The 14,187-nt window shown below is 38.9% G+C and overlaps 1 protein-coding gene across 1 annotated transcript in view; it reads left to right on the top strand.

Annotated features, from left to right (window-relative positions):
* CRYBG1 (crystallin beta-gamma domain containing 1) overlaps positions 1–14,187 on the top strand; it is a 59,968-nt gene that overhangs the window by 36,818 nt on the left and 8,963 nt on the right. The window contains exons 12-16 of the mRNA XM_082633934.1: positions 6,996–7,122; positions 7,322–7,354; positions 8,288–8,400; positions 9,951–10,080; positions 13,366–13,505. Coding sequence (XP_082490060.1) covers positions 6,996–7,122; positions 7,322–7,354; positions 8,288–8,400; positions 9,951–10,080; positions 13,366–13,505 — 543 coding nt within the window. The remainder of the gene's footprint in view (positions 1–6,995; positions 7,123–7,321; positions 7,355–8,287; positions 8,401–9,950; positions 10,081–13,365; positions 13,506–14,187) is intronic.

The following is a 14,187-nucleotide window of genomic DNA, read 5'->3' as shown; positions in this document are numbered from 1 at the left end:
ATAATTATTGATAATATTCCTCATGCTGTACATTTCACTCCCGTGACTCATTTATTTTGTAACTGGAAGTTTGTGCCTCTTAATTTCCCTCACCTATTTTACTAAGCCTCCCACACCCCTCCACTCTGGCAACCACCTGTTCTCTGCATCTGTGATTGTTTCCTGTCTTGTTACGTTTGTTCATTTGTTTTGTTTTTTAGATTCCACATATAAATGAAATCATATGGTGTTTGACTTATTTCACTTAGCATAATACTGTCTAGGTCCACCCATGTTGTCACAAATGGCAAAATTTCATTCTTTTTCATGACTAATATAATTTTTATATATATATAGAGAGAGAGACACACACCATATCTGTCTATCCATGTAGATAAATAGGTTGCTTCCATATCTTGGCTATTGTGAATAATGCTGCAGTGAACATAGAGGGGCACATATCCTTTTGAATTAGTATTTTTGTTTTTTGGTGGGTTTTTTTTTTTGGAAAAATACCCAGAAGTGAAATTGCTGGATTGTATAGTAGTTCTATTTTTAACGTTTTAAGGAACCTCCATACTGTTTTCCACAGTGTCTGCACCAATTTACATTCCCACCCAGTTCACAAGGATTACCTTTTCTCTACATCCTCACCAACAATTGTTGTTTGTTGCCTTTTTGATAATAGCCATTCTGACAGGTGTGAGGCAATATCTCATTGTGGTTTTGATTTGCATTTTCCTGATGATTAGTTATACTGAGCATCTTTTCATCTGCCTCTTGGCCATACGTAGGTCTTTTTTGGAAAAATGTCTCTTTAGGTCCTCTGCCCATTTTGTAATTGGGTTGCTTGCTTTTTTGATGTTGGGTTGTATGAGTCCTTTGTATATGTGGGATATTAACCCCTTGCCAGATACATTGTTTGCAAATATCTTTTCCCATTCAGTAGGCAGCCTTTTCTTTTGGTTGATAGTTTTCTTTGTTGTGCAATAGCTTTGTAGTTTGATGTGGTCCCTTTTGTTTATTTTTGTTCTTATTTCCCTTGCCTGAGGAGACACATCCAAAAAAATATTGCTAAGACTGCTGTCAGAGAGCCTACTGCCTGTGTTTTCTTCTAGGAGTTTTATGGTTTCAGGTCTTCTGTGTAAGTCTTTAATGCATTTTGGGTTTATTTTTTTATGTGGTGTGAGAAAGTAGTCCAATTTGATTCTTTTGCATGTAGCTGTTGAGTTTTCGCAAAATGATTTATTGAAGAATCTGTCTTCCCCTTTGTATATTCTTGCCTCCTCTGTCGTAGATTAATTGACCATGTAGGTGGGTCCATTTCTGGGCTCTATGTTACTTTAATATAAAAATAATTGTTTCAGTGTACCTGGAATTAGCAGTTGAATGTTTTACTAATGCTAAAGTAAGTTTTTATTGAAAGATGATTAGTCAAGACTCTTTGGGATGCAAGTGACTGCAGGTCAGTCTAAACTGGCATAAATGATAAAAATGCAATATATTGACGTGCATAACTGAAAAGTCCTGGGAGAGATTTTGCTTGCGTCACGGCTAACGCAGGGATTCAGACACTGTCATTAGGACTTGGTCTCTCTCTGTCTCTTGACTGCACTTTTGCTATGCTGGCTGTACTTCAGGCAGGTACTTTTGTTGCCAAGGTGAAGCTCCTACTGCTCGCCGCACAAAGGCCAATAAATCGAGAGATGAGGTTTTGGGACAAGGAATAGCAACTTTATTTGAAAAGCCAGGAGACTGAGAAGATGGCAGACTAGTGTCCAAAAGAGCCATCTTGCTGGGGTTTGGATGCTAGTTTCTTTTTATAGAACAAACAGGGGGAGGTGAGGAGGTAAAGTAAAAAAGGTGCTATGTTGTTGCAAATACTTCTTGGTTCTGACCAGCCTCCCCAGGGGATGTGCTAATTTTTCTTTCCTGCAGCCAGGTGGACCTGGTGGGGATGTTTCCTGTGAACTCAAACAAAAGTATTTTAGCTTAACACTTGGGCATGGGAGGCAGGGTTCCCAGAGGTGGGCTATTTTGTTTACTTTAAGCTATGGCAACACCCCTTTAGGGATTAACTTGTAGCAAAAGCAATAAGGTTAAAGTAAAGAAAAGGATCCAGTATGGAGTCAGATTTGTTCTTCCCTATTCCGCTTTCTATCTGGGACCTGTGGCAGGAGCATCTTGCTTTTGTTCTCAGATCTCACTGCTTCTAGTGGAAAGCTTCTCTTTGCCACAGAAGTTCCAGGTTTGACTTTGATTCTGTATGCTTAAGTCATGTGCACCTGTCTGAACCAATTACTGTAGCCAAGGAGATGGCTGTGCCTGTTGTGTTACATGCCCAGCCCTGCAGCTGAGATATAGGGTCAGTCCCATGGGGCGTACTAGTGTATAATAGGGCTGAGGAGTTCCCCAGGCACATCAGAAAGAGTGGGTACAGATACTGGATTGGCAAAAGCAGATGTCTGTTTAAGTGAGTTATGCAATTACTTTTATGGTCCAGGCTGATGTCAGTTATAATTTGTTATAAGTGAGAGTATTCTTAAATGGTCATATGAAATCATTTGACACTGATTCTGTTAAAAATGTTTGGTGTTGGCTCTTATGCTATGAGTAACATAGACTATGAGTCATTCTAACCTCAACTCTACTGGATTTCAAGGGGCTTCCCACAACAGCCCTGGATATTTGAGATGTGTCTACAATGTAATATGCTTTTAGTGTTAGTCATGTTCACTAAATTCTTGTGTTGGTTGCCCCATCTTGACAGAATGACTTCTGTGACTTCTGGGGCTTCCATTCTTAGCAGGAAATGCCTTCTCCTGGGTCCTGTTCTGGAACCCTAACATATTAGAATCTGCCATAGACAAAAGGTATGATACGGCATTCAGAAATTATCTGAAATATTGCTGTGGCTCTATAGTATTTTTGATTGCCTTTAAAATGAACTATTTAGAGGGAAAATACAATGACCAACGCAATGTGGGGAAACAGCTGCACATTTTCATACTCGCCAGGTGTGTTGGTTTCATTAGTCAGAGCCCAGTCATGTACCCTAGCAGAGGAAGCAAAAGGATGCTGGGTGGAATTCCCTTAGGGCATTTACGTAGATTATGCTGTTAGCACCTGTAGAATTATGACGCCTGGAGCCAGTCTCTCTTTTTTAACCAGCCCTTATTTACTTAAAATCCCTTTCCTTTATAAAATGTTGCTTTTATATGTTTCTATTTTTAGTTATTTCTAGTTACATTTCCTGGTTTAGACTTTTTTTTTTTTTTGGTTGTAGCAGTTGAGTTTTGTTGGGAGGAAGTTGAAAGGAGGCATGCATGTGCGCACACACACACACACACACACACACACACAACTTCCCTTTAAATTCTGTGGTTGTAGAAGCGCTTCTGTACTTACCAGGGCCAGCTTCTTCCTCATATTTCATTCAGTCGATCGTTTGATAAGTATTTATTGAGGTCTATTATGTGTAAAGCATTGTATTATATCCTCAAAGAAGTTACAGTATTTATATGAAACCTAATTATTGCTACAAAATATGCAAAGGTTAAGTGCTTTGGGGCTCCACGGCAGAGAGAGATTAATTTCCAGTTTGGACACAGGGAAGACTTTGGAGGAGGTAGCATTGGAGTTCAGCCCCGCAGGATAGGAAGGTTGAGATGTGCCACTGTCACGTGCGTAATAAATTCCCTGGGTGGTAAACTCATTATTAGCTCTGAAACCGAGAACAACTTTCAGGAAGCATCCTCACAAATGCAGCAAATGAGGTTTTAGGAGCCGCATTTTGTTTCTTGTTGAAACATCAAGAGAGATGCCTTTACACATCCCTCCTAATCATTTTCTAGTTCTGTGCTGTCCTCTTGTTCAAATAGTGGAAACTGGGCTAATTTTTTTAAAACTCAGAGCAAAATGAAATATTTCTAGAGTCCAGATTTTTTTTAGAAAGTGTTGGTTTTGAGTTTTTTCCTTTTCCCTCCACAGAAGGGCAGGTTTGCCCTGCTGCCGTTAAATTCTGAGCTGTGACCCCAGCAGGCTAAGACCTGTTTGTACTTATACTTGGCAATCTTATAGACAGAGACGTGTTGATTCACATGTACAGAATATGCTTAAACAAGGACAGGAAGGAGTTTTTTTCTTAAGAGTTTCAGGTATAAGTTATAAGTAGACTCTAGATCATAGATATACCAGAGAATCTCAGAAATGAATTTTGGATTTGGGACTGCATCTTGGTAGGAAAACACCACTGTTGTCAATTCAAGTGACATTTTAATAAATGGTTTTCCTTTTTCAACTTTAGTGGGTTAGATAGGCATACTTGGGTGTTGGGTGTTTTCTTACAGGTAATTTATTTTAGTTTTATAGGGAAGTACAGTACTCACAGTTGTTTTTTTTTTTTTTAAAAAGCACTGGCTAAAGTGTCATCCAAGGTTTGCTCAGTTGTCACCTTCTCTCCTGTGTATTCAGTCTTTCCCTCCTCACTGGCTGTTTTCCCTCCAAACCTTAAAGTCAAACAATCAAGCAAAAAGGACTTTACCCCCTGTTTCCCTCTAACTTGCTATAGACCCAGAGCCTTGCCAGGAATACTTTTTTGTGATATGTCTTATCCTCTTTAATTTTTTTTTTTTAGGTCTTGGCTTTTGTAAAGTAGATTTACTTGCTCAGCAGAAATTCCTCCCCACATAGCACTGTTCTGGGCTCCCGCTTTGTTGTCATTTCTCTTCATGACTCGTGATAAGCCAAAGGCTGTGTGAACAGAGGCCACACACCTGTGAGCTGTACAACCTCCCGCCCTGTCAACACTGGGATCTTGGTCAATGCCCTTACTTAAAAATGAAAATACGGACTTTCACAAAGGTTAAATGACCTCTTTAAAGTTATCTGAAAGTTAATATGACCACACCTAGAACCAGGCCTCCTAATTCCTCACTTCACAATGTTGAAGAATAGGATTTTAAAGTTGCTTATGAGGTTCTGGAGTGGGAAAGCGGCATTTCCTGAAATAGACTGTGATTGGTGCTTATAGCAGTTTCTCCATTCAGCTGGCCAGAAATGAATCCACAGACGTTAGCTGTCACAGCTAATTAATTATCACTTGAGATTTTTACAGTGTTCTTCTTGATGGCTGCTCATTTCTAAGTAATAACTGCACTTAAGTTTTAAGTCAAGGCCTTCAGATAGTAAAATTGTAATCTGTTCTAATTGTGAAGCATGTAGGCTGTTTCAGGTATGGCTTAATGGAATGGTAAATGAAAAAACTACAAGGGTAGGTGGCAGTTCGGGTCACGAGGTGAAGAGACCTGGTGAGCCTCAGGAGACTTGATCAAGGGTTCGTTCATCCCTGGCCACTAACTGACAGGTCACTTCCCATTCAGAACAAACACCAACAAATAATACCATGTGATGCTTCTTACCCATCTCTGAACTTTCGAGGGCAAGGATTTTGTCTTTTTTTCATCTTGCATTCCTAGTGCCAGTCTAGTTCCCAGCACATGGTAAATGGCCAGTTAGTTTGTTGAATGAATAAATGAATTACTTTTTCTGTGTCTTTAGGTTTTCCTTTCAGTAAAATGTGAAAACCAGTGCCTCCCTGTTACCGAGTCCAAGCTCGTACTGCTCATCGCGCAACAGGCTAGTAAATCGAGAGACAAGTGTTAGGGCAAGGAATAGTGACTTTATTTAGAAAGCCAGCAGACGGAGAAGATGGTGGGCTCGTGGCCCAAAGAACCATCCTCCCCAACTTAGAATTCAGGCTTCTTTTATACTAAAAGGCGAGGGACTGTGGTAGGTTGTTGCCAACTTCTTGGTGCTGGAATCCTTTGTTCTTGCAGCTGTCCACGAAGGTGTGGTCACAGCGTTCCTAGAAACCTCCACAAGACAGTTGTTATTTTCTGTTCTGCAACTTGATTTATCTCTATGTGAATGGAAAAGTTTTACACTAAAGCTTTAAAGGTCAGAGCCTTGAGAATGGACCATCACGTATATTTCAGGCACTAGGCAGCATTCCTTTACAAAGGTGCAGAGCCCGCATGACTAAGCACAGGCAACACAGCACAAAGGTTAGAGCGAAAGGACTAGATCTAAGACGGAGTCAGGTGTGTTATTCTGTGTTACATCCCTAAAAGATTAAATGTGATAATAGATGTGAATGCATTTTGGAAAGTTCTGAGCATATATATGGGCATAAAGGTATTAATTCCTTTAAGCTGTGAGAGGATCAATATAGGGCAGTGAACTAACTGAGGAGGAAACACTTGAGTATCTCCTGAATATAACAGAATTGAAAAACTCTTTTCCCTTCAAAGACTTTATCTTTGTATGAGAAATAGCATCAGTAAGCTGGTTTTGTTGATTTTCCTCTCTGAGTGTGGATCATTTAAAAGATAACAAATATGAAAACATTCCAAAAGAGATTCATTCTTAGTATTCTCAAGAGTTTGTCCAATTTTGCTTATTACATAGTTGTGTCATGTTGGAAATCCTGACTGAAACAAAATTTTCATTATTTAGCTGTTTTACGATCTTTTTTTTTTAAGCATTTTTTTTATGTCAGCTTTTTTTTTCCAGTGTGGTTTGTTGTGTAATAGAGACATAGCTTCCTGTAGTATCTTTCTGGAAAAATACTTTAATGTTGATAACAAAAAGAATTCTTACTTGCTTATTAAAAGAACTTTTACAGCTACTTCTTGAAAGTCCAAATTGTTTCCTTAGAATAGAAAGAAATATAGAGAAATGGGCTTATTGGAGTTTTCTCAGGGAATAAGATTTGATAAGTGAGAACACCAAAAGGTTCATGTAAAGATAATCTTTCACTTGCCACTTTGATTTGTCCTACAGACAGATCTACCTGCTCCTAAAAGATTAGTGGAGAACCAGAAAAATTATTCAGATTACTTATTAGTAAAACAAATGAAAGTTGCTGTACAATGTATATTTATCCAAATGGGTGTGATAGTTTTATTGTAAATGTAAACTATGAACTATAACAAGTCTGTTTTTTGTTTCTTTAGATGGGTAGCCTATGAAAATCCTGACTTCACAGGAGAACAGTATATACTGGATAAAGGCTTTTATACCAGCTTTGAGGACTGGGGAGGCAAAAATTCTAAGATCTCTTCTGTTCAACCCATATGTTTGGTAAGGAGTTACATTTTTCTCTGAGAATATTGAACTGAATTTTGGGTTCCCTTAATGTGTGCTTCTGGTTCATGTAATACTTAACTATAAAAACTATCCTGAGATTATTTTTAATGGTAATTGTTAATGATCCACAGAAAAAATTTTCAAGATGTCTGCCCTACTCATTTCCTTTTCTCTTCCCTTTAAAAATTCTTAGGATTCTTTCACCAGCCCAGGGAGACAAAATCAGGTAACTTAACAAACATTCTATCTTTCATAATTAGAAACCTTCCGTTAAAAAGCTGAATTTATGTGTAAAACATCATACATCTGGGAACATATTGTTAGTTTTACCCGTTTTTGTGCTTGAAAGCATAACTATATTTTAAAATTAATTTAAGTTTACAGTAAGGCTTAATTGATAGCACTGGCCCATATCTAAATAATTCTTATAAAATGTTCTTATGTAAAGTTCAATTTTTATATCATTACAGTGGATCAGAGTTTTACATTAATACACTAGGATTAGTATTTCAAACAACAGCGTATAGTTATTGTGGAAAACAGTAAAATGAATTTTCGTATTTGCTGTGTCTGCCTTAGGCTTTTTATATAGTGTCTTTTATATGGTGTCTCACTTAAGCCTTTTGAATGCTGACTCTGTATCAACTGAAGTGTTAAATTTGTTAAAGACTTTTTAATGGAAGTGTTCAGAGAGCCATAATTACAGAGGCACAAACACCACTGTAGCCTCCTTTATTGGCATACAGAAGAGTCTAATAAGTCAGCAGGTAGCTTCCATTGAGAGGGAGGAAAACTGCACTACATGTTTCCAAAATATAGTTCCTTGTAGCTGTTAGAACTGTGAACAATTACTTTTGGCCACAGTAAAGCTTTAAAATGCCTGGCAGCTTGTTACAAGAGGGTGTTCTGTAGAAAGCTGCCTCTGTTGTTGGACTATCCTTTGATGTCTCTGAATGAAACTAAACAATCACGAATGGTGCAGCCAAAGTATTTCTAATTGATCATTAATGTAGAAGTAAAAAATTAAAGGATTTATAAAATTCATACCAGTTTACGGTAGCAAAAGTTAGCAGGTCATGTTTGGTTATCATTTCGGAGGCTGAATGAGTTAATGTGTTTAGGAGAAGAATTTTATGTATTTCCGTTTACTTTTTCAAAGATTCACTTGTTTTCGGAACCACAGTTTCAAGGTCGCAGTCAGTGTTTTCAAGAAACAACAAGTCAAATTGATGAGTCATTTTCTGCCAAGTCTTGCAGAGTTTTAGGAGGCAGGTAAGCAAAACAGTGGACTGGCAGAGCCCAACCAGCGGGGGAAAACAGGATTCACATATCAGCAAGTAAATACACTTGTAGGAACTTGGTACCTTATGAGACCACCACATAGTACAAGACCATGTGAGTACTGAAGTGGACTTCAGAGCACTGAGTGCTGGGCGTCAGAGGACATGGACATCAGTGTGGGTGGGAGAAGTTGAAGATCACCACCTCGTTGTGCAATGGGTTCTCTGCTCTCTAGGCCTCTCTAGGCCTCTCTTGTCATCTGTAAAGGGACTTTAGATGATCTCTAAGGCACCTCCCAAGATAGATTTTTTTTTTTTTACAGGTGGGTAGGAGTAGGGTAGGCATTCTGCATGACAGACAAGTGCATGGTTGGAGTGGAGATGCTGATGAGGGGCGCACCACCCTCTCTAGCTGGGAGGTCTTTGTACTGGGGGGAGGGGAAGTGAGTTTGGACAGGGAGGGTGGGCTCAGGTGATGACTCTCCTGAGCATATGAATTTAGATGGATGCCAAAGGAAAACACAAGATGGGCAAGGCAAGGAGCTCAAAGTCAGGGAAACAGATCAGGAACCCCTTGGAGCAATCTGTGCAAAAGGTGACGAATTAAGTTGAATAATAATTAGCAGTAGTAGCAGTAATGCCTTTAATCGTATAGTTCTTCATGGTCTAAACAGCCATCAGGCCATTTGGTAATGCAAAGTGGAAACAGCACCGGCTTTGCATTCAAATGCACAGATTTATATAAAGCTTCACTGTTTATTAGCACATACCTGCACCTCTGTCCTAGTTTCTCTTTGTCCCATATGCTGCTTCATTTATTCCTACCAGACATGTACTTTTTTGTTATTTATTGTCCGTCTCAGCTCACTAGGGTATAAACTTCAAGATACCAGGGGCTTTGTCTTGTTATATCCCCAGCAATGGAAAAATACCTGACACACAATTATTCCTCAATAAGTATGTGTTGGGTTAAACAAAAAACAAAAAGACCCCCAACTCCTCTAGAGAAGCATGATAAGTCACCATTTTGTCAATAATGCTGAGTGCTAGAGAGACTAAGTGACTTGTCTAAGTCACTGTGGTATCTTGACTCCTTCCTGGCCCAGGGCAGAGGTGTTGGAAATGAGGATAAAGGGGTGAGGGAGAAACCTGGGGAGGAAGCAGTAGACCCAGGTGACTGACTAGCTGTGAAGGTTGAAGGACTATTCAGAAAAGACTCGAAGACCCACGGGCTTGACAGAACCACCTTGGCTGGGAGAATGGTGGCACCATGAGAGGTGCAAGGAATGCTGGTAGGTGGGGAGGTGAAAGCATTCATCATCTCATGGAGAAAAAAGTTGTGTTTCCCAGATGACTTATGATGAATATTAACTTGCCACAAGATGAAATGCAGTAAATAGATCCAGACATTTTTGCAGAGAGAACACTGGTAGCCATAAGCATTGTGTTTATCGTATGGCAGCTACCTCTGAAAATCAGACCTCTTGACTAGGAAGACTCAAAGTACATTGTACACATGTGTGTGTGGTTTCTCCTCTATAGCTGGGTTGCATATGACGGAGAAAATTTCTCGGGTAATCAGTACGTGTTGGAGGAAGGCCACTATCCTTCGCTGTCTGCAATGGGATGCCTGCCTGAAGCAACTTTCAAGTCTGTTCGTTTTATAGATGTCGTAAGTATCTCAGGGTGAATATAGCATTACAGAGATGTATGGTCACACAGCTGATAGAGCAAGGGAACCAGCAGGTAGGCTTACTCAGGACAAAGTTGGAGGCAGAAAAAATAGTTTTGTGGACAACTTTCTACCCTGGTCTCTTTCCAGATCTTTAAAATATAAACTGTTTGCTGTTTTCTCAGACTCCAGGGGGCAGTGTTGGGTCAGTCATGGTGCACAGTGCACAATCATGGGCTAGTTCAAGGCCCTTCCGTGTTGTTTTTTTCCATTTCACACTTGAGCCCTATTTCTTTTTTTAAGATTTATTTATTTATTATTAATTAATTAATTGATTAATGGCTGCATCGGGTCTTAGTTGCAGGATCTTTGTTGAGGCATGTGGGATCTTTTGTTGTGGCGTGCAGGCTCCATGGCACGTGGGCTCTGTAGTTTGCGGCACTCGGGCTCTCTCATTGAGGTGCCCGAGCTCAGTAGTTGCAGGGTGCTGGCTTAGCTGCCCCGCGCCGCAGCATGTGGGATCTTAGTTCCCCAACCAGGGATTGAACCCGTGTCCCCTGCATTGTAAGGCAGATTCTTTACCACTGGACCACCAGGGAAGTCCCCCTGAGCCCTATTTCTATACCTCTACCTTTAGAGGTACGCATTCTAATGTGTTTGGAGTACAGCTTGGATATTCCTATAAAATATATGTTTTTTTAAATATGTATAAAACCTTTTAATTTATATATGGTATTATGCTATAGTTCTCATCATGTTATAAAATCTCTCCTTACATTAAATTTTTTGAGAGCCATCCATTATGCTGTATGTACATCTAGTTATTGATTCTAATGGGTGCACATGATGTAATATGTACAATATGTAATCATTAACTAGATGTACATACAGCATAATGGATTACCCTGGGATCTTTTGGGGATATATATTAAAAAGTGGATTGGGACTTCCCTGGTGGCACAGTGGTTAAGAATCTGCCTGCCAGTGCAGGGGACATGGGTTCGAGCCCTGGTCTGGGACGATCCCACATGCTGCAGAGCAACTAAGCCCATGCGCCACAACTACTAAGCATGCGCTCTACAGCCCACGAGCTGCAACTGCTGAAGCCCGCGCGCCTAGAGCCTGTGCTCTGCAACAAGAGAAGACACCGCGGTGAGAAACCCGCACACCACAATGAAGAGTGGCCCCCGCTCGCCGCAACTAGAGAAAGCCTGTGGGCAGCAACGAAGACCCAATGCAGCCAAAAACAAACAAAAAAAGAGTGGATTTACTGGATCTCACACGCATGAATATCCAACCTTCAGTAAGTACTGCCGAATTCCACCACTTTACACGGTTGCTGGCAGTGCATGTGGATTCCAGTTTTCAGCATCATGGCCATTATAGAGTATTCTCTGACATTCTGACTTTTGTCAGTTTGAAAGAATGGGGTAGGCTCTGACATTCTAACTTTTGTCAGTTTGAAAGAATGGGGTAGAAGTTGTGTTAGTTTGCATTTCACTGTTGGTGAGATCTCATATACTTACTAGTCATTTGGGTTTTCTGTTCAGTGAATTGCCTGTTTATATCCTTTGCCCAGCTCTTTAGTTTCCCGTCGTTGTTGTTACTGATTTGCAGAAATTCCTTATAGTTTTTAAATCTATTCCTCTGTTGTTTTAGAGATTTGCAATGAAATGACTTTTCTCAGTTTCTCATGTATGTGCCAATCCAGATTATAGTGCTCCTTTTTGACCAGAAATCTTTAATTTTAATGCAGACAAAGCAATATTCAGTAGAACAATACTGCAAGATAATGTTCAGATGTTAAAGTCTGGGTGTATCTGACAGTTTGGGAAGTATTTGTTAGTTTTTGGTAGCTGATATCTCATAAAAAGCTTTAAACATATGTAGTTGGTGATTTTAGCTTTAAAAAGGAACATAGGTGAGTTGGCTTTTTCTCATCCCCTCCTGCCCGTTCGAATAACGAAATATATAACAAAATAACGAAAATGTTGACCTTCCTTGCGATGTGAAAATAGTAGCAGTGAAACATAAAATGATGTAAGATTCATTAACTTACAAATAATATCTAAAAATTTGATATTTAACCTGCTTGGAATTCTAAAAGCAGCCTTCAAGTATTTTTAAAAAAACAAACCCACTTTAGATTTAAAGCTTTCAAATGCCTTCCTTCAAGCAGAACTTAGCATATATGCTCACATCACTTTTGATATTTACAGATGATGTTCTTTTAAGTTTTGATTATGATGAAATGAATATTTTACGCATATTAAGAATGTATATTTTAATTGTGACTTAGTACTTCAAAATCGTTTGGTTGTTGTCGCTAGATTAGAGTGCTTGGAACATTCTGGCATGCCATCTCAGAGAAAAGTGCAGTGAAAGTGCAAAGTAGTAATACTACTACAGTTTCTGTCATTTCCTTCTTGTATGGTTTATATATCCTAATTTCTAGACCATATAGAACACCTCTACACACTGATCTGCTCTGTTTACTGGTCAAGATCTTTCTACACATCAGAGCACATCCACATACATGAAGCAGTAAGGTGTCACACCGTTGCCACAAAACTTTAAGCAAGTTAGGGAATTTTTCATGTATCATTTATGATTTTAGGATTATTATCATTAGAGCTTAGTCTAGGGTCATAAGGGTCTGTAATTTGAAAAACAAGCATAAGCTGCCAACTTTTCATTTTTCTGAAAATCAGTGGACTTGAACTTGGGGCTTCCATCCTATTTTTTCTCTCCTAACAATTATTCCTACAGGAAAGTTTGGGAATACACAGAATCATTGTCTTATTGACAGTTAAAAACAACAAAAAGACATCTGAAAATTGAAAATGCATACAAGGGGAAGGTTCCTTTATTAGGCAGATTACCACTAGACCCCCAAAGATCACCACAGCCCCCGACCCTCCCCATTTATGTCCTTGACTTTCCAGCCCCTTCTTATCTCAATAGAAAACAGAAAAGTTGAAAATAAATTCCATTAGAATTGATATTCCAGGCATATATACCTGTTCCTTTATGCCTGGGATATTTTCCCCATTTTATAATACATTTACTTGCCTTTCTATGTAAGGGAAAAACTTTCTGCGCTCCATCCTTCCTCGCTTTAGCTTTGGAGTATATAACCACCCAGACTTTCTGGAAAAGGGAGTTTATGACCTGGCCAAATCCGGCCAGACTTTCTGCTTTATCCTTGTAACAAGATGATTTTCACGTTAAGTTCGAATTACCGTCAAGGATGAGTAACAGAACATTATTTTTGTTCCTAAACAGGAATTTTCTGAACCAACAGTTATTCTTTTTGAAAGAGAAGACTTCAAAGGAAAAAAGATTGAATTTAGTACAGAAATAGTTAATCTCCAATCCCTAGGGTTCAACACGCACATACGCTCTGTTCAGGTGATTGGTGGCATGTAAGTGAGTTACCTACTTGTTTATTCAGTAAAATAGATTTTAAAAAGTAAGTTTGATCATATTTCTCTTCTATGTTACCTTAACCAAATTGATGTATAACCCCTTTTTTTCTATAAGGGTTAATATGTACGTTCCCTCACAGTATACTTTTCCTATCGGGAAAAGCCATGTGTGGGACATCATCTCTTCATCCAGATTTTTAGTTTACTTAAGATAAGGACTCTCAAAGTTCCTAGGTGAACGCTTTGCAATAAATTGAGCACTTCCTTAGCAAGTAGGAAAGAGAACTGGTTTTGCTTATCCTTTTGAAAGACCTAGTCCTTTGATTTTGGAGTAAGGGTTAGGATTTTTCTTCAGCTAGGAGTGACTAGCAGATGTTGTAGGCAAAATGATTTAATGTCAACATGGGAAGATTTTTCTTAACTTTGAATAATTTTGAAATTAAGATGTAAAAATGAATAAGGACTATAAATGTAATGTGTTTTTACAAAAGTATTTTTCTTTCACTCACAAAAACAATAGGTATAGTTTGAAGGCATCAAATGTTGGAGAGGACTATAGCTATTTAAAAAACATTCGGATTATTAGGGTGATAGAATTTTATGCATGACTTTTTTTTCCAACAGGTTTAAACTAATATTTTGCTTTTATGATAAAATGACTACGATGATAACATTATAG

The sequence above is a fragment of the Mesoplodon mirus genome (genome assembly GCF_964341445.2).
Source record: "Mesoplodon mirus genome assembly, chromosome: 10".
NCBI lineage: Eukaryota > Metazoa > Chordata > Mammalia > Artiodactyla > Ziphiidae > Mesoplodon > Mesoplodon mirus.
This window is presented reverse-complemented; position numbering and strand designations above follow the sequence as displayed.